The sequence below is a fragment of the Dasypus novemcinctus genome, chromosome 16 (genome assembly GCF_030445035.2).
Source record: "Dasypus novemcinctus isolate mDasNov1 chromosome 16, mDasNov1.1.hap2, whole genome shotgun sequence".
NCBI lineage: Eukaryota > Metazoa > Chordata > Mammalia > Cingulata > Dasypodidae > Dasypus > Dasypus novemcinctus.
In genome coordinates this window covers 15,620,693-15,640,590 of record NC_080688.1, presented here as the reverse complement: position 1 = coordinate 15,640,590, position 19,898 = coordinate 15,620,693, and the positions used below count along the sequence as shown (strand labels likewise).

At 41.6% G+C, this 19,898-nt stretch overlaps 1 protein-coding gene across 1 annotated transcript; it reads right to left on the bottom strand.

The window, feature by feature from the left end:
• Positions 1-9,751: 9,751 nt before the first annotated feature.
• On the bottom strand, positions 9,752-19,621 carry LYPD8 (LY6/PLAUR domain containing 8). The gene is made up of 6 exons (XM_004453597.2): positions 19,511-19,621; positions 17,334-17,440; positions 16,831-16,944; positions 14,317-14,481; positions 12,745-12,885; positions 9,752-10,153 (listed from the first exon to the last, which is right to left on the bottom strand). Exons 2-6 carry the CDS (start codon positions 17,389-17,391, stop codon positions 9,909-9,911), a joined length of 723 nt encoding a protein of 240 aa, XP_004453654.1. The 5' UTR covers positions 17,392-17,440; positions 19,511-19,621; the 3' UTR covers positions 9,752-9,908.
• Positions 19,622-19,898: the final 277 nt, after the last annotated feature.

The window sequence follows — 19,898 nt, the reverse complement described above, 5'->3', positions numbered from 1 at the left end:
GTGCCAGATTCATCTTCTCTCAATATTAATAGAATAGCCAGAGAGTTTTACACCTTGTCAGGTAGGGCCTACTGCACCTAACCAGCAAGAAGTAGCTACAGAAGAATAGCCATCACCCTTCAGCACCCCTTAAAAATAAGGATATACACATACTTATCAGAATGTCAAATGCCAAAGAAAAGAGAGAATTCTGAGAACAGCAAGAGAAAAGCAATGCATAACATATGGATACCCAATAAAATGAAGTGCTGATTTCTCACCAGAAACCATAGAGACAAGAAGACAGTGGTACGATATACTTAACATACTACAAGAGAAAAACTTCCAGCCAAGAATCTTATATCCAGCAAGACTGTCTTTCAAAAATGAGGGCGAAATTAGAATATTCACAGATAAACAGAAACTGAGAGAATTTCTAAGCAAGAAACCAGATTTTCAGGAAATACTAAAGGGTATGATAGAGCCTGAAAAGAAAAAACAGGAGAGAGAGGCCTGGAAGAGAGTCTAGAAATGAAGATTATAGCAATAAAATAACTAAAAGTGTCAAAAGAGCGATGAAAATAAAATATGACAGATAAAACTCAGATAGTCAGGAATAAACTTAACCAATGATATAAAGCACTTGTGTTCAGAAAACTGCAACTCAATATTAAAAGAAATAAAAAAGGCCTAAATAACTGGAAAAACATTCTATGCTCATGAATTGGAAGACTAAATATCACTAAGATGTCAATTCTACTCAAATTGATATACAGGGTCAGTGTAATCCCAACAAAAATTTAAAAATTTTGAAAACATGATCACATTTAAAAAACTTGAAAACACGATCATCAAATTATTTGGAAGGGTAAGGGGTCCTGAATAGCCAGAAATACCACAAAAGGAAAAGCAAACCATCATCTCCAGAATTTAAATCATATTACCTAGCTATTGTGGTAAAAACAGCATGGTACTGGCATAAAGACAGACACATAGACCAATGGAGCCAAATTTATGGTTCTGAAACAGACCCTCACATGTATGGTCAAGTGAGTTTTGATTAGCCTGTCAAACCCACACAGCATGGGCAGAACAGTCCATTCAACAAATGGTGTTGAAAGAATTGGATATCCATAGCCAAAAGAAGAAAAGAGGACCCCTATCTCATATCTTATCCAAAAATTAACTCAAAATGTATCAAAAACCTAAAAATAAAACCAAGAAACATTAAACTTCTAGAAGAAATTTTAGGAAAATATCTTCAAGACCTGGTGATATGTGGTGAATTCTTAAAGGAGATAAGAGTAGGACTGAGATGGACTACTGATGTTTAATGTATGTAGAAGTTTTAATTAGCTTTACTGTAAAAGTGTGGAAATGTATAGAGTGGATGGTAACACATAGTGAGTAACAGCTAGTTTATAAATGGGGATGTGGCTGAAAATGGTAGTCTAGTTATGTAAATGCCAGTTGACAGAATGCTAGAGAATAATCTAGGAACTCAATAGCACAGTAAACCAAGAGGTGGATGAGAATTTTGTTTGGTGGTACAGACACAAGAGTTTGCTTTGTGAGTTATAGCAAATGTACGTCACTACTGCAGGGTACTGGGAATGTGGAGAAGCATGGAAAATTACAGCTGGAGTGACCTATGGGCTGTGATTAGTAGTAATAATATAAAATTCTTGCATCTATATCTATATGCAAAATATGTACTGTGTTGATAATGAAGCTGTATGGAAAATGTGAGCCAAATGTCCACTGTGGATGTGGTAACAATCACATGATATTACCTTATCTGTAGCAAATGTTCCACCACAGTGTGGTGTGTTGGTGGAGGGGGTTATTTGGGAATTCTGTGCATATGCATGATTGTTTTATAAGTTTACAACTTCTGTCCTAAAAAATATATTTAAAAAATAATAATAGGATGTATTGGGGGGAAAACACACCAAATGTAAGCTAGGAACTCTGATTAGTAGTAAGATTTTGACAATATTCTTTCATAATTTGTAACAAATGTCTCACAACAATGCAAGGTGTTGGTGGAGGGTTAATGTATGGGACACATGTATGATGCTATGCATGTTTGCTTTGTAAGTTCACAACTTTTACTACACATTTAATTGTTTAATGGTTTATGTATGTTTATATATAAATGATATAAAGATAATAATGATAGGATTGGTTGGGGGAAAAATACTTTGGCCAGTAGTAATATTTTGATAATGCTCTTTAATCATTAGTTAAAAAGGTTTAACAACAGTGCAGGTTATTTGTGGTGAGTTATGAGAGTCCTGTATGGTGTTATATATGTTTGTTTTGTAAGTTCACAACTATTATACATTGATTGTTTATGTATGTTTATGTATGAGTGATATGCTTCAATAAATTATTTAAAAAATACATTAGAGGCATATAACAGCAGATTTGAAGTGGCTGAAGAATGAAGAAATGAAATGAAGGACAAAGCATATGATCTTGAAACGATGTGAAAATGGTCAGAGAAAAGAATGGGAAAATTGAACAGGGTCTTAGAGAATTGAATGGCAATGTGAAATGTACAAACATACAGATTATGTGTGTCACAGAAAAAGAAGATAATGGAAAAGGGGCAGAAAAGATATTTGAGGAAATAATGGCTGAGAATTTCTAAACCCTTATGAAAAACATAAATATTAATATCCAAGAACACTGGACTCCAAATAGAATAAATCCAAAAAGAACTATTCTGAGACATCTACTATTCAGAATATCAAATGTCAACAATAGAATTCTGAAAGCATCAAGAAAAAATCAATTCACCACATACATGTGATCCTTAATAAGACAGTGCTGATTTCTCATCAGAAACCATAGAGGTAGGTAGGCAGTGGCATGAAATATATAAGATACTGAAAGAAAAAAACTCCAATGAAGAATTCTTTTCTAACTAAATTGTCTTTCAGAATTAATGGTGAGTTTAAAGCTGTCACAGATAAAAAGAAACAGAGTTTGTCGCCAAGAGATGGGACTTATAAGAAGTTCCAAAAGGAATGAAGTACATTTTTAATATTTTTTCATCAGTTGTAACAAAGGTATCATACTAATGCAAAATGCCAACAATTGGGAAGTATATGGTAATGCTGTGTTTTTACATGATATTTCTATAAAAATCTACAAATTCTATAATTTTGAAAAGCAGTACTTTTTTTTTTTTTAAATAAGGCTGTACACTCTCTAAGGAGAGAGTTGAGGCAGATTAGTATAGGGAAAGGGAAGACCTGACAGATAACATGGCCGACAGACAGCATGACCAGTAGACCACATGGCCATGAGACCGCACCCTGAAACCTCCTGAGGGATCCCATGAGACCCCAGCCATCAGAATCCCATTTGGAACAAGAATTCCATTTGGGGTAAAGGGAAAACCCTGGATACCCTTAAAAGACCTCACCATTGGTCCTCTGAGAATGGACAGGTGGAACAACCAATCAGAACAGCAAGCAACTGGAACCCCTCTCCAACACTATGGAGGGAGAGGAGGAAAGGTGAAAAAGACCTGACCTGGGGCTCCCCACACATGCCTCATTCTGCAGCGCATCCCTGATTCATGCCTTGAACCATTGATTTTTTCTCATTTACTTGTTTCTTAATAAACTCTTTACTCCCTTGCCTACCCTATGTTGTGTCCTTAAGTTCTGTTATGTAACATAAGCCAAGAACCTAGAAACCCAGAACCCAGAGCCTTCTACTACCAAATGTTAATTTTATGTGTAACTTGACTAGGCTGTAGTACCCACTGGTTTGGCCAACACTAAGCTAAATGTTGCTGTGAAGATATTTCATAGATGTGATTAGCACCTATAATCAGTTGACTTTAAGTAAAGGAGATTACCCTCAATAATTTGAGTGGGCCTCATCCAATCATTTGAAGGTTGGTTAAAGAAAAAATTGTCATGAAATTTAGTACCTCACAGCTATAATGAGCAATTTATGAATCAGGTAACTTATGCATTCAGAAAGTAGAAGGGAACTCCATGGAGGGAGGGGAAATGGGAAGCTTATAAGGATAAATGCAGAAGGAAGTAAGGAAATTTTCTGATTGACCTTAACTTTCCGTTTTACATAGAGGTGTATTACAAAGTGGGAAGCATATATACATTGGTTAGTGTGGTACACTTTTCCATTCTGGTAAGCTCTCTCTACTTGACTGAAACTAGATTTATCATCAGGTGTTTCTTATCAGCAGCCCTGTAGGGTGTGTTCCATTTTCTCAGAAAACCCCTGCAAATCAATTGTTTTTGTCATCTGGATAAGCCCTTCTTGGAAAGGGGATTTTCTCCAGGTAAAGCCCTACATAGGCAGCCATTTTATATTATTTAACAAGATCTTAAAAACAAAAGAAGAAATTCTTTCCCCAAGTCTATGACATAAATTCCTGCCCTGTTGGCCTGTCCTTCAGATTTTGGACTCAAGATGACCTCCACAATCATATGAACAAATTACTCTAAATAAATAAATAAGTTATTTCTAAATATATGATTTATACATATACACATACATATATATCCTATTCTGTTTCTCTGGAGAATCCTGACTGATACATCTACTTCTCTCTGTAAATCAGCTAGTTGGAGTACTTTTGGGAACCAGGATTCATACACTCCTTTCCATGGGGCAGAGCTGTTGGTGGGAAGCAGCCAATCCCAAGAGACAATGTTTTCCAGTCTATCTTGATCCCAGGGGGTAACATGTGGCCGCATTGTGCCATGGAATGAGACAGAAGGGAGCAGAAGGTCTGCCTGTTTCTTCCTGGAAGAGCAGCTAAGGTAGAGGTAGATGCCTGGTGAGTGAGAGGGAGTGGGTTGCAAGGGAACCTAGGAGAACTTCTGTATGTTGGGAGGGGGGGATGGTACTGTGGTTTAGTGCGTGTGTAACATACTCTTAAATGAGTGCATTGCATTGTGAGGAATAAACTTGATTTTTAAATGAAATAACCTGAGCAAAGGGTTTTATCATCTGTAAAATGCTGCAGAAAGACAAGGCAGTGCTTTTTGTTAGTCCAGCCATCCAGTGTGAGTATAGGATTCTGAGTCTTCTCTGACTTGAGGGCTTGTTTTAAGTGCCCCGGTTGGGACCAAGGAAGAATTGAGAGCAAATGGTTTTAACCTGGCTGAGAAGTCAGAATTTCAGACAGCAGAAGTCCGTATTTTTAAGGATGAGTAGCCAGGGAAAAGAAGGTAAGCCTTGAGCAGTAGTGGTGCTTTGCCCTCTTCTCTACTTGAATGAGTGAGGAGGCAGTTGCCAGCATTGCAAAGAGAGGTATGTTTCTACAGGAACCAGTTCCTCTTGATTACAGCAGGAAGATAGGATATCTGCTCTGGGCAAGCCCCCCAATTCTTTATTTAACTCCCTCCCTGTCCCATCATTCTGTAATCTCATCCACCAGCACACCATAGTCTGGAAAATCCTCCTGGAATGAAAATCCAGTGCCATCCCTACTGTCTCCCTTACTTCTGTCCTATCTCCCCAGAGCCTTCAGCCTAAAGCCTGAGTCACCAGCAAAGATGTAGAGACCTTGTGGTATATGGATCTACTCAGCCTCTAGCTGGCCCTTCCAATCCTTGGCACTGTAGATACCACACCTCTGTGACTATCTGCAGCCATGCCCCTGGGTGCTTGGCCTCAGCACCAACCCACAGAAGAAAACCATGCTGTGGTCTTGGGGGCAGGGATGGCAGCAACAACAGAAGGTCTGGGGAGAGGGTGAAAAAGGAATCTTAAGGAAAAAAGTTGTTATAACCTCAATTAGGTCAGCATTGCCTAAGAGAAATGAGCCAGGACTGTGCCTTTTACGTAACTCTTTTATAAACTAAATAACAGCAATGTGAGTTTTATTTTAGGATAGCAATAATGTGTTATTTCTAATATCATTCCTGGGATCCTGGCCCAATCTACCAACATGAAATAAATATTATAAACAAACATGTTAATGTTGAGCTTTATTTTTATATGATCCCATCAAATACTTCATGTATAAATTTTGTAGGTCTTTCAGTATATATTGTCTAAACTATCCTCAAAATAGTCCATAAAGTAAATAACATGAAGAATTTGAGGCTCTGGAAAATCAATTGAAAATCAGAAGGATGGTTTGTGGGTTACATCATGTAAATTACTAAAGCCTTTTATTTTAAATTTTAAAAAAGCATAACTTTTATTTTAAATAAATCTTTTATTTTAAATAAAAAATAAATACGTAACTATTTATAGCAGTTTCCCTTTCCCTAGTGCAGTATGGAGAATGCTGGCAAACTGGACTCTTCTGACTCCTAACATTTACTGCTTGCTGTGCACTGTGCTAAGTACTTTATACAGAGAATCATATTTATAAACTGTCAATGACCACATGAGGTAGGTGTTATTACTATCTCCCTTGTACAGATGGGAAAATGGAGCCACAGAGAGGTTAAGTCTCTTGTCCAAGGTCCCATAGTGGCATTTGAAACCACACTATCTTGCTGTAGAGGCCATGCTTATGACCACTTAGACACTGTCCCTCTGAGGAAGAGTCTGCCAAGGGGCCCATGGATTATCTTATCCCCCAGGCTCCCTTCCTATTTGGTGAGACTGTGTTATTGGGTTCTGTCCCAAAGAGAAGTTAGCATCAGGGTTGTATGTCATTTCCAGGCTTCATCCCTAAAGCATAATGGGGGGTCCTCTAGCTCTCTGTGCCTAGTGGTCAGCGAATTGAATGCAGAGCAGTCAAAAAGGTATTCTCAGCATGTCCAGGGGATGATAAAACCAAGACAAATAGGGGTCCTGACCCCTTCATCACTCCTAGAGAAGAGCAATCCTGGATAGCAACAGCAAGGAACATTATATGAGGTTTGCATAAGTGAGAAATGACTTTGAAGCTGGGTGAACCCCAGAAAATCCTATTCCTACAGCTAATCCATTCCTGTGCACATAAACCTATTGTAGATGCGACCTTTTGTTAAGGGAACTTCCTTTTGATTCAATCCCTTCAGAAGGGCATGACCTAGGGTAGGTCTTAATCCTCTTACTGGAGTCCTTTATAAACAGAGGAACAAAAAGCCACAGATACAGAAAAAAACTGCAGAACATACAGAAGCCTCCAGAAGTTGAAATCAACAAACCCAGGAGAGATAAAAGCCACAGACACAGGAACCCAGAAGCTGAAGGCAAGGAGGCCCAAGGGAGATGGGAGTGGATGCTGCCATGGACCTGATCACACTGCATCTCAGTGAGAAAATATCTCAGTTGATGCCTTGATTTGGACTTTTTCACAGCCTCAGAACTGTAAGGTTTTAACCTAAAAAATTCCCTTTGTAAAAGCCAGCCTATTTTTGGTATATTGATTTAGCAGAATTTAACAAACTAAAATACTGTTAAACCCTAAAAGTTTTGAGTTATTTATTACAGTTGCATAGCCTACTTTATTCTTAATGACAAAGGAATATATAGTAACTTTACAATGGAGAAAGCCAGCATATAAATGCATTACCTTCCCCCCAGTGTGGGACATGACTCTCAGGGATAAGACTCCCTGGCACCAAGGGATTACTACCAAGCACCAACTGGTGATGCAACTAGAAAAAGACCTTGGATAGAAGGGGGAATTGGCAAAGACAAATGAGTTTATATGATGTCAAAATGAGTCAGGAGGTCAGCAGAAGGGTCATACTTAGTCACATCTCATCAGGATGTCAGAGATAGCCAAAGTAGATACAACCCCAAGAAGTGATGCTCCTGAGGGCTACAGAGACACCCAAGTCCTATGGTCATGGAAGATGGCTCTGGAGTTTGGTGCCATGCCATTGGGTAGTACTTTCAAGTTTGTGCTCTTGAGTGTGATGGAATTGGACTCAGGTGTGACTTCTTCTATCCCTTTTACTTAACCTGTGGTTGACACTGGGGGTTGATGTCTCCCCGGGAGAATCTCTGAGTGTCCATGTGCCAGCTTGGCCCTGAGTCTCAGCAGAGTTGGAACACCTACTCTCCACTTTGTTGGACTTACTCAGGTCAGCTAACAAGGAGGTGAGAATGGTCAACCACCACACCAAGGAACTATGAGAGTCTACAAATGCAAGCAGGAGAATCCCATGCATCAGTCATGTGGAATCTAAACCCCCTCTCAATTAAGAGGTGGCGTGGGCATCACCACCTTAGAGTCCTCAGGATTGGGGAATAAATTATGGACTAGAGTGGACTTTCTGATCTTCTTCTATAGAATTTTTGTGACTCTAGCATTGCAAGAAATTATATCATTGATGTGGAGATGGTGATCATGGGAGTTCCTCAAAGCAGGGAAAGGTAAAAAGAGGTGTGATATGGGAGCATTTTGGGGACTTGGAGTTGTCCAGAATGGTATTGCAGGGACAGATGCAGGACTCTATACATCTTGCCAACCCACTGAATGGACAGGGAGAGAGTGTAAACTACAATGTAAACTATAATCCATGCTATGTAGCAGTGCTCCAAAATGTATTCATCGAATGTAATGAATGTACCACACTAATGAAAGAAGTTGTTGATGTGGGAAAGGTGGTGGGTATAGGGAGTGGGTTATATGGGAACCTCTTATATTTTTTAATGTAACATTTTGTGTGATATATGTACCTTTTAAAAATAAAAAAAAATTTTTTTTTAAATCAAAGAATTGTATACTGAGCCAGAGAAAGAACATTAGTGAAAATTGATAAAATGCAAATGAGGTCTGTAAATTAGTTAATAATATTGTTTCAGTACTAATTTTTCCTGATTTCAATAGTTTTTCTATGGTTATATAACATGTGGAGAGGCCCAGTAAGTGTTACTCCAGAATTCTTCCTACAATTTTTTACAACTTTTAGTTAAACCTAAAATTATTTTGCAATTAAAAGCTAAAAGAAAATTTAAAAGTAAATGTGGTGATGAGATACTACTGTCAATGGCCTCTCTTTGCTTTGCTCTTTGATGCATTGTCACCAACCCTGGACAATAAAGACCCACATGTGTTTATACCTTGAAATTTCTTTGTTACTGAAATCCCCATCTTATTTACTAAAACTTTTTTTTTTACCTCTGTGCATATTTCATTGAGTAGTTTCCTTGCTTCCTAGGTATCTGATATTGAGACAACTCTGGACTTGATTGTAGGTTCTTTGAGGAGAAGGACTGGCATTCATTAGTCACATTCTATTCAGGGCCAGGCTACTGGAAATCTTGTCAGCCAGAGCACTGAGCCAAGTGTTTCTGGTTTCCTATTTGAGTTCCCACCTGGAGAGGGTAGGCAGTGAGAGTCTGACAGGTTTTAGCAACCCCTCTGCATACCCTGTTGGTCTTACTTGGTGATAAGACCATGGGATGATTGGAATGTATTGGAGTTCTTTTACTCCAGTCATTTTCACTCAATGTGGGCCTCTTAAAATAGCCCACAGCTGTTGTAATTGTTGAAGAGCCAGGACAGCTGTTGAAGAACTGGATATCAATATGCCAAGACTGAAGGGTAACTGCAGTGTCTGTGTCAGCACTGGAGTCAAAACAGGGCATTATGGGGTATTGCTGGGGCATCAAAGCTGGAAAAAAAGGACACCTCAAGTGTGTTGTGGAAGAGGGCAAGAGGGGCATGCTGGTCCCCAGAGATGAAGGGCTGGAAGCAGAAGATGCCAGCAAGGTCAAAGGTGGGCAGGGAGCATGGAGAACCTTGGAACCCAGACACAATTGTGTACAGATTTCTGAGGAACAGATTCTACCCTGGGTACACTCTGGAACTTATTAGGACAGATTTGGCCATATGCAAACCCAAGTTTTAATAATGAAGAACAACATGGGGTGTCAGCCCTTTGGAGGCCCTCTTATGCCTGCTAACCAAGCAGCTAGAGCAGGCCACAGACAGAAATGGTGGTGGAACTGGACACTGGGTAGGGGAGAGGTTCAGGCTCTCAGAGCAGCAGCCCCAGCAGAAGGAGGCTGGCAAGGGCCAAGGGGGTGAAGGAGACTTTAGAACTGGCGTTGGGAGTGGTGGTGGTCTGGTTAGTTGGTGGTACCGGAGTTGGGTCATTCTGGGGGCATAAAAATTTGCGGAAGATAACTCCTCCAACAGTCTTGTTTCCAGCTGACAGGAACTGACAGGTGGAGTTATCGATTTTCGCACAGCCTTTCAGCCAAAGGGTCTCCGTCGTGCTCCCTGTAAATGCAGAGGAGACAGTAAGTAAGGACTCACAGTCACTCCTTCCTCTCTCCACTGTCCATCTTTCCCTCATAGCATTTCTTTCCAAGCCTTCAGCATGGTGGCTTAGAAAGCTGTGAGAACTGGTCTGTTCCAGGCATGGGCACAGTAAATCAAATAATAATGCCAGAGGGACCGCAGCGGTCAGTTGACCAGACCTCTTCCCTACCTAACCCTGGAGGGAACTGAGGCCCATAAAACAGGTGGAGCATGAGCCCAAGCCCATAAGTGAGAGCCAGAGCTGGACCTAGCATTCAGATATCCTGTGTCCTACATGGCAAAACCAGAGCATCACCCTCTGATTCCAATCCAGGAGGGAAGTCAGCACATCAGATAGCAACCCCCATCCCCTGGCTTCCATCCTCACAGGCTCTGCTTTCAGTCTCCATTCCTCTCTAGACCTAAATTCCCTGCCCTGAGAAAAGAAGAACAGCTAGAGGAACCCTTGTAAGGCCAGTCTCAGGTATTGCTGGTGGGAGTGCTGTATGCTATGCATGTTTGTTTTGCAAATTCACAACTTTTACTATGTACTTAGTGATTATGTTTGTTCATGTAGGCATGATATACTTCAATAAAATTTTAAAAAGAACAGCCAGAGGGCATGCAAAGAGAGCACCGTGAGCCTCTACTCTAAAGCTGAGTTGTGCTGTGTTCAACCATGTTTTTAGATGCAGGTGCTAGAAAAAGGCCAAGGACTTTAACTAAGGGCTTCTGGTTATGACAGCAGCTACCTTTTATTGAGCATTTACTCTGTGCCTGTATTGCCCTGCCCTCTAGAACCCAAATCCTCAAAGACGAGCAATGGCTCCAGGAAGTGAAGTAGCTGAGCTCACCACTTTTCAGAGGAAGGGCTGCAATTTGAGTTCAGGACTGTCAGACTCTAAATTTGCTGAGAAATTGTTGTGTCCCCAGAAAGACATGGAAGTCCTAACACCCAGTCCCTGTGAGTGCACGTTATTTAGAAATAGGGTCTTTGCAGATGCAATCAAGATAAGATAATATTCGAGTGGATTAGGGTGGCCCTAAATCCAATGACTGCTTTCCTTACATGGAGAGAGAGACATGGAGGCACAGAGGGAAGATGAAGGCAGAAATTGGAGTGATGCATCTACAAGTCAAAGAAGGTCAAGGGTTGTGGGTACCCACCAGAATCCAGGAGAGGCAATGAAGGATTCTCTCCTTCAGGGAGCATGACCTGGCCATTTTCTGGCCTCCAGAACTATGAGACAATTTCTGTTGTGCTAAGCCACTCAGTTTGTGATAATTTGTTATGGCAGTCTTGGGAAACTAAAACAGAGGGGAGGGAGAAACCTCCAAATTCGAGTGAAGAAAGCAATTCATTGCTGTTTTGGCAAATATTGGGACTGGAAATGGAGCTAGAGTGAGTTGGGAAGACATGGTGTTTGGCACATCTCTACAGTATTAATAAAAGTGGTCTTGGGCAAAACAAAACTACATTCAAGGTGGCTTTGAGATATTTGGCTTTCAGCTTAAGTCAAACTATAAATTAGGGGAAAAATGCATCCTGTTTTCAGAAGACACATGGGAATGGGAACAGAAAGAGGAAGTCCTTCTGATGCCCTGAGACAAAGCTTTACAGCTAAGAATCAGAGCAGTATAAAAGTAAAAAGTGGCTCCAGAGAAACATGCTTAGCCCCACTTAATCAATCACACAGTGCACTGATTTCCAATACTACAACTGATATTTAACAAAATTTGAAATTACATCACACCTGGCCATGGTGCTCTGCACCATCCTGAGGCAGAAACTGACTTTTTGTTCATTTTAGCTTAAACCCCTTTCCTTTGGGCCACCACTGGACCATATTTCCAGCTTTCCTTGCAATCAGGATAGCCATGTGACTGGGTCCCAGCCAATGGATGTGTGATGGAGTAATGTGCTCACTTCCAGGTCTAGCAAGTAAAAATTTTCCTACCAGCCTCCACTCCCTCTCTTTCCTCAAGAGCGGAAGATTCAAAGGATGCAGCAGAGAGCTGCAAAGTTGTGGGCTGGTGGGGGCCAGAACAAATGGAAGATGAAAGTACCCCAGGTCCCAGGATTCTTTATATAAACAAGAAATAAATGTTTTCTGTCTTGAGCCACAGGATTTTGAGGTTTCTTTTCATAGCAAATAGCTTACCCTATCTAATAAATGTACCATTCTTTAAATATGCAGGCAAATATTAGAAATTTGTATTTTGTAATGGTTAATATCACATTGATTTTATAGAAAAGCATAATTGGTTGTATGTTAAAGCCAAATTTGATTGTTTCTGCCAGGGGACCCAAGCTACCATATGCCAACATCTCCAGGAGCAGGTAGAGAAGAAAGGTGCAGGCCAGGAGGATTCTGTCTTAGATTGAGAAGGAAGACATACCAACCAGTTTATGAGTAGATTAACAGTCTCTCCATCTCAAAGGTGTTCTGACCATCATCCCTTTATCCCACTACCCTTTCTAGCACTTCTTTGCAAACTCAGAATTTATGACCCAAGACTTGACAATTTCAACTCCTGTTGCATAAAAGAATTGGAACTCCAAGACATACCATTTATGTATTCTGCAAGTAGATCGACACACGTTCCTTCTGCATTACATTTCTGGGTGGTGTTCACTCTACAGGAAGATTCATTAAATCCATAACAAGCAGGGCATTCCTTGGTTCCGTTTATTCTGTCCAGGGAAGGGGCTGGGTAGAGTAAGAGGCATTGCATGGGAGAGTGTTATCACACACTTGATTGTGTCCTGGCCAGAAAAGGGGCAGTCAGGCAAAGAAACCTGCCAGAGAGATCCTGAGAATGGAACAGTGGGGTGGCTTCTAACTGCATACTCAGAACTTCAGATCCTGCCTTGAAGACACCAATCACCCCATTACCTGCATGTGCCCACCTGGGCTTGCCCTTACAGACCACCCAGTCTTCAAGAACTGTGACCCATCAGTGTGCTGGGCTGAGAATGGAAAGATATATTTTCTAGCTAAAAGCCATCTCTGGCCATTGTCAACATTTGTCATCTATTCTGAACATTAGACAACAGGTATATGACTATTAATAAACATCACCCTAAACAAATGAGCACAGGCTGTTATATAACATTGTCACCCAGAGGGAAAAAAATTATACTGACACCATCTCTGCTCTTAATTAATTTAGTTAATGACTGTGGCCAATTAACATCGCCTTTTGGTCTCATTTTCTCCTCTTCAAAAAAAGGGCTTTGTTTTAGATCAGCAGTTCTCAAATTGTGGTCAGGGACCCCTAGGAGTCCCTGAAACGCTTTCAAGGGATCCACAAGGTCTAAACTACTTTCATAATTATACTAAGACATAACCTTTTCACTTTCATTTTCTCATGAGCATGTAGTGCAGTTTTCCAGAGGCTCCATGACATGATATTACAACAGACTAAATGCACAAGCAAATATGAAAATCTAGCTGTCTTCTATAAGCCAGAAACTGAAAAGCTTTGTAAAAATATATTATAATGCCACTCTTCACACTAATTATATTTGTTGAGAAAATAGCTATTTTTTAAATGTTATTAATGTTAACATGTGTTATAATATTAATATATTGATTTACTTATAGTATGAATTATTAGCATTAACAATCCAATATCATTTATGTTGTGTGATAATGTATATAATTTTCTATTAATATAATGATACTACCACTATTGCATTAAGATAGTGTTAATAAAACATTATTTTGAATTAAATAATGTTTTTAAAATTTATTAACTTTAATTTCTAATACAGTAAATATCGATAGACATAGCCTATATAAGCAAAAGTTCTTCATAGTGCCTACTAATTTTTAAAATAGTCCTGAGACCAAAATGGTTGAGAACTGTTGATGAGCATCTAATGTCCCTTCCAGAAGACACCCGCAGAACTTGGTGTGCTTATAAATTCTGTCATTTCTAGAAAAATGACTATCTATGGTAGTGGTGTTGTTTTCAAAGTTGTTTCTCAAATAACTATTGCAACTCATACTATAATGTTATCCAGATATGCCCTTAAGTGTCTGGGCTTGTGCTGACCACCCAAGGTAAGCACAGGTGGTAGAGGAAAGGCAGGCGCTGGGAGGACCCAGGGGAGAGGCGGCATTGTCGGCACCCACCCTCAGGATTTTTGGTGTTGCATCCTTCTGTTTTGCAGCAATGGCTTGCAAACTGGACGTAGTCTTTGTCAGACACTTGGACAGTGAAGTTCACCAACATTTTCCCCTCTGCATCACACTGGTCTCCAGAGCAGGACCTTTCAGAGTACGAGTTGTTGGTTTCGCCTACATAGAGTTAAAACCAGAAGGTCAACCCCAGATGAGGAGGAGCAGTGGGGAGGGCTGGGATTCTGAATGGCAATTGCTTCAGGCAAGGGCAGGAAAAGTGATTCAAGACAAGGAGAGGCTTTCTGTACCAGGTAGCCCCTTCCATCAGCAGGAGACTATCAAAGAAGAAAGACTGATAGAGAACCTAGTAATGGGTATGTCAGGCTGACCAGTCTTAGCATAACTAAAAGTAGTCAAGTAGACAGATGGCTCTTATGTGCACCATCTGTGACATGTCCTGGACTAAAAATAGAACCTGAATCTAGTCGAGCTTCTAGACTAGTGCTATCCAATATGGCAGCAATTAGCTAATTGTGGCCACTTAAATGTAAATCTAAACTAAAAATTTCTAAAAAGTAAAATTCCATGGTTTTGCAAAGCAATAACCAAGAGTGTCAACAACCAGGGCTACTTGCCAAGGAAGATATAAGACATGAAGCCTGTGGCCCTTAGAGGTCATGCCCTGCAGTGGAAGTGGGCATCCCAGTCACACCCATGGGGGATGGGGCTGAGAAATTCCTGCTCTCTGCCTGTGAACTGATAAGGATAGAGCTTGAGAGATGGGCAGAATATAAGTCACACTTAGATATAAAGGCAGTGGTTACAAGAGGTTCTGAGGGGAGGGAGAGGGAAGAATAGGTAGAACATGGGGCATTTGGGAGACATTGGAATAGTTCTGCATGACATTGCAATGATAGATACAGGCCATTTTACATTCTGTCAAAACCTCTAAAATTGTGCAGTGCAAATTTAAACCATATTGTAAACTATAGACCATGGTTAGTAGCAATGCTTCAATATTTGTTCATTAAATGTAACAAGTGTACCACACTAATGAAAGATGTTGTTAATGTGGGAAAATGTGAGAGGGGAAGGGTGGGTATATGGGAATCCCCTATATTTTTTATGTAACTTTTGTGTAATCCAAAATTTCTTTAAAAAATAAAGAAAAAAAAGAATGATAAAAAAAAAAAGCCAAGTTGTGCTCAGACCAAATTGGTCCCCTTGCCTGCCACCTCAACTGCTTGCCTTAAAAGTAAACCTTTGCATGCATTTTATGGTATTTCTCAGTTGTTATCTCTCCCTATCCTGTTATCACTTTTGGGAGGGAGAAATATTTGTTTTTTAATTTTAAAAATGTATGTTCACTGAGAAAAAAAAAGTTTAAATTTAGGTCCTCAGACACACTAGCCAGATTTCAAGTTCTCAGTAATGATTCCATGTGGCTAGTGGTTACCATAGTGAACAGCACTGAAAGAGATACGTTCATCACTGAAGAAAGTTCTGCTGCTCTAGTTCTAACTTACAGTTCATAGGAAGTACTGGGAATAGGAGAACAAGCTAAATGACACCACAAGGAAGCAATCAACCAAAGCCAGAATATGGGACCATCTACAGGACAAATGGACCAACTTTTTCCAATAAATTGCTTTGTTGGGGGAAAAAAGGGGGCTGAGATTAGTATTTTTAACTGTTATAAAATAAGTTAGAATTAACAGCTGTAACAGTAAAATGCAATGCAGGGATCTTGTCTGTATCCTAATTCCAACATATTAACTGTAAAATAACATCTTTGAGTTCACTGGAAACTTTTTAAGGTGGACTGGGAATGAAAAGAAATCAAAGAATTAAACTTAATTTTCTTAAGAATAATAATGGCATGAAAGTTACATAAAAAAATCTTTTCACATGTGGGTAGTAAATTATTTAACTGTTTATGGGGAAATGACATGAAATCTAGGCTTGCTTTAAAATACTAGAGGAAAATGTAGGTAGTTGTTGACACAGGTTGTTACAGGGCAGTTCATTACACTCATCTTCCTGCTTTTGTGCATGTTTGAAATTAAAAGGCTAAAATAAATAAATGAATAAAATTAAAATAAAATCAGTGCCTTGAGGAAGAGGTTACACTCAGGCCAGCCAATAGGACCCACAAAAAGTCTTGACTGAAAGTATGATTGATCTGGAGCAGGAAGCAACACTGAGGGGAAGAAAAGTATGTGCTGGAGGAGGATCAGCTTTGTAACTGAATCGCTGCTTCACTTCCCACTCCAGGAACATTAATTTAGAGCAAGGCTTCAATCAGGGGCAGCAATCCAAGAAGCCAGAAGAGCTTGTCTGCTTGCCCAGTGCTCTACCCCTGCATTTCACATCTGACTCCTCTGTGTCTCAGCTTCTGTGCTGCTTCTCCTGGGAGTCCACTTCCATGACTCCCTTTCTCCTTGCACAGCCTCAACACTTCCTTAGCCTTTCTTTCCTCCCTGGCCACCCTCTCCTGTCCCTGCCCCGGGTGCCTCCCAAGCTCACCTAGAGTGAAGTTTACAAAGGAGCTGATACAGCTGTTTTGGACATCTGGGGAGCACGAAGAAGAAGCGGCAGTACAGGAATTTGTCCAACTACACTGCACACAATTCAAAGATTCTGGGGAGACAAGATGTGCACCATCAGTCAACATTCAGTAGACATCTATAGATTAATGCTCTGGGCAAGGACCCATGTCCACCTTGGAGATAGATAGGATGGCATCCTTGCTCTCTGGAACTTCTCCAAACTTGATGCTGTGGAATGAAGCCACCCACTTAGTTTCTCCCAACTATTCATCCTTGCTTTCACTGCCAACATCACCATTCTCCAGTGGGAATATTCCATTTTGAACCTCGGAGAAGGTCTGCACCAGAAAGTGCTCATTGTCTCCACTGACTGTGCCTTCACAAGAGAGGCAGTTTCCCAGACCACCAACAGTGAGAATACTCTGGTGAGAAGAGCTAAGGGGTCTCCATCCCCGAAACAGTCCATGTGGCCTCCCTCACCTACAGCCTCAATGGTGAGGGCTGCGATGATGACACCAGCAATGAGGATTTGCTTCATGGCAATGGATCCGGCTTCTTCCACGGATGGTGGCCACAGAGCCTCAAGCCTGAAGAAACACAAAAAAAAATAGCCATCTCCAAGGAAAGTTAATCCCATGTGCTCAGTCAGTAGGTAGGATCCTCAGCTCATAACATAGAACTGTGGAGCAGATTCTAGCAGATGCCCTCCTACCAGCCAGGCTCCCTTAATCCTGAATCCCTGCACACAGATATGACACACAACCCAGGCTGCATTTCCAGGGTAGCCACATAATGTACAAAATGGGAAGCCTGGCCAATTGCCAGCCCCATTCAGGTATGTGGTCTAGGAAGACAGCCCATCTGGATTTTGCTCCCTCTTCTCTTCTCCCAGGAGCAAGATCTCCATCCTCCAGCTTTTATCTCATTATATTTGGTATCACATTGCCTCTTGGTGCCTCACTTTCCTCGTCTGTAAATTGTTGAAGTTAGACCCTTGACGTTATATAAGGTCTAGTTATTTTGTTGTTTTGTTTTGTTTTTGTTTAGTCAAGACCCACTAGACTGATTCTGTGACCCACTGTGTTAGCCTCCTAGGTCTGCCCTAACAAAATACCACAGCCTTGATGGCCTAAAACACTGAAATGGATTGTCTCAGATTTGTAGGTAGATACCCAAAATCATGGTTTCAGAAAGGCCATCTGCGCTCTGAAATCTGTTCAAACCCAGGACCTCATACGTGGGAAGCCGGCGCTCAACCACTGAGCCACATCAGCTCCCCGAGTTTATTATTTCATTTGTTTGCTTGCTTGTTTTATTGTTGTCATTGTTGTTTTTAGGAGGCATGAGAAACCGAACCCAGGATCCCCCAGGTGGGAAGCAGGCACTTAACCACTTGAACCACATTCACTCTCCTAAGGTGTAGTGATAATCAGTAGGATCCTATGTCGGAATTTCAACTTGCCTGCATATCAAAGCAGGAGGAAAGCAAAGTATTTTGCTCTACAGTGAGTCCTTCCTAACCATTATTTCATGCCATCCTCCCAGCCACAAGCCACATGTGACCATTTAAGCTTAAACAACTGCGTTAGAGAAAATGAAAAATTCTATTCCTCAGTTGCACTAGCCACAGTTACCAAGTGCTCGATAACCCATGTGGCAAGCGGCTGTTGTGTTTGGGCAGTGCATGTATAGAAGGCTTTCATCATTGCAGAAAGTTCTACTGTACAGAGCTACCATAAAGGGAAGGACACCAAAGCTGGCCAAGTCGCCCATCGTGAAAGCCCACACCTGGGACTCCAATCCTGTCCCTTCCCTCTCTAAAGCCACACAGCACTCTGAGAGCTGCCACTTCATCTGAGCGTTGCAGCCCTCTCCATGTTCACACACCTCACTGCATGGCACCCACACCCACACACACCCCACCCACAGCTGGCAGCAGACACTCTATACCCTGGACTCCGCATCCCCCATGGCTGGTCACGTTCCCAGGTCTGGAACATCTGGGCTGTTTGCCTCTCTATGCAGGGAGAAGAGATTTTCAGAGTTGGACCTCCTGGGGAAGGGACCCTCAAGCATTCTTGGTGGAAAAAAGGAAGAAGGGAGAAAAAAGAGGCTAGAAACCACACAGCTGGCATCAAGTGCAGAAATTGCCTCAGCCTTATGCTATAGATCTGATTGTTGTCCTTATTTTCACAGGGAAATAATGGAGGCCCAGAGAGGCCAGGAACTTGTCTGGAGACACACAGCACCTAGCAGATTCTGCAAGAGGATCCACGTCCTCTGCTTGCCACTGCTATGGATACTCCCTCTATGGAGAAGGATAGAGCAGAGTCCCCTCGTGGAGAATGAGAACAAGTGACTTCTGTACCTCCCTTTGCAATTTTCTTGCCACTTGTGCTCTCTTTCCATCTCATCCCCAGGGAAACCAGTGCTCAGAGAGGCTGAGGACACAGGGTGACACAGAGAGAGTAGCAGACCACACCCCAAGCCCATGCCCTCCCACCAGGACAGACCCCCTCCTGTGCGTGTAACACCAGAAGCAAGGCCAATGGGAGGAAGAGCAGGACTGCAGGTGGGCAGAGCCTGAGCCACCTGAGCACCTTCCCTGTCTCCCAGTTCTCCGGTACCAGCCTCCCACCACAGGCCCCTTGCCTCACCTTCTGGGCCTGGCTTGGAGACGTCCCTGCAGAAGGTGAGCTGGCAGAGAGAGCTGGGGAGGGAGCGTGAAGGGCCTTAAATAGCAGGTGGCTGTGCACTCGGGAGAAGCCACCTACCGGGAAAGGTTTCTGATCACGTGGGCCCCTCCGCAGGCTTCTGGCTGCCACACCTGCCCTACCCAACGCTGGGGTCACAGCCAGCTTAACTCTTTGGTAGCTGTGCCAGGGCGCCCAAGGCATCCTCTCTGAGGCACCCAGAAGTGGGAGCAGCTTTGCTCGAGTCCTGCATTTGGCAAAGTGTGCTGGGGAGCATGTGTATCTCTGGGATCGTCCAGGGTTGGTCATGGCCATCGAGCTACAAATATCGCTTATATTGGCCTTGTAGAAT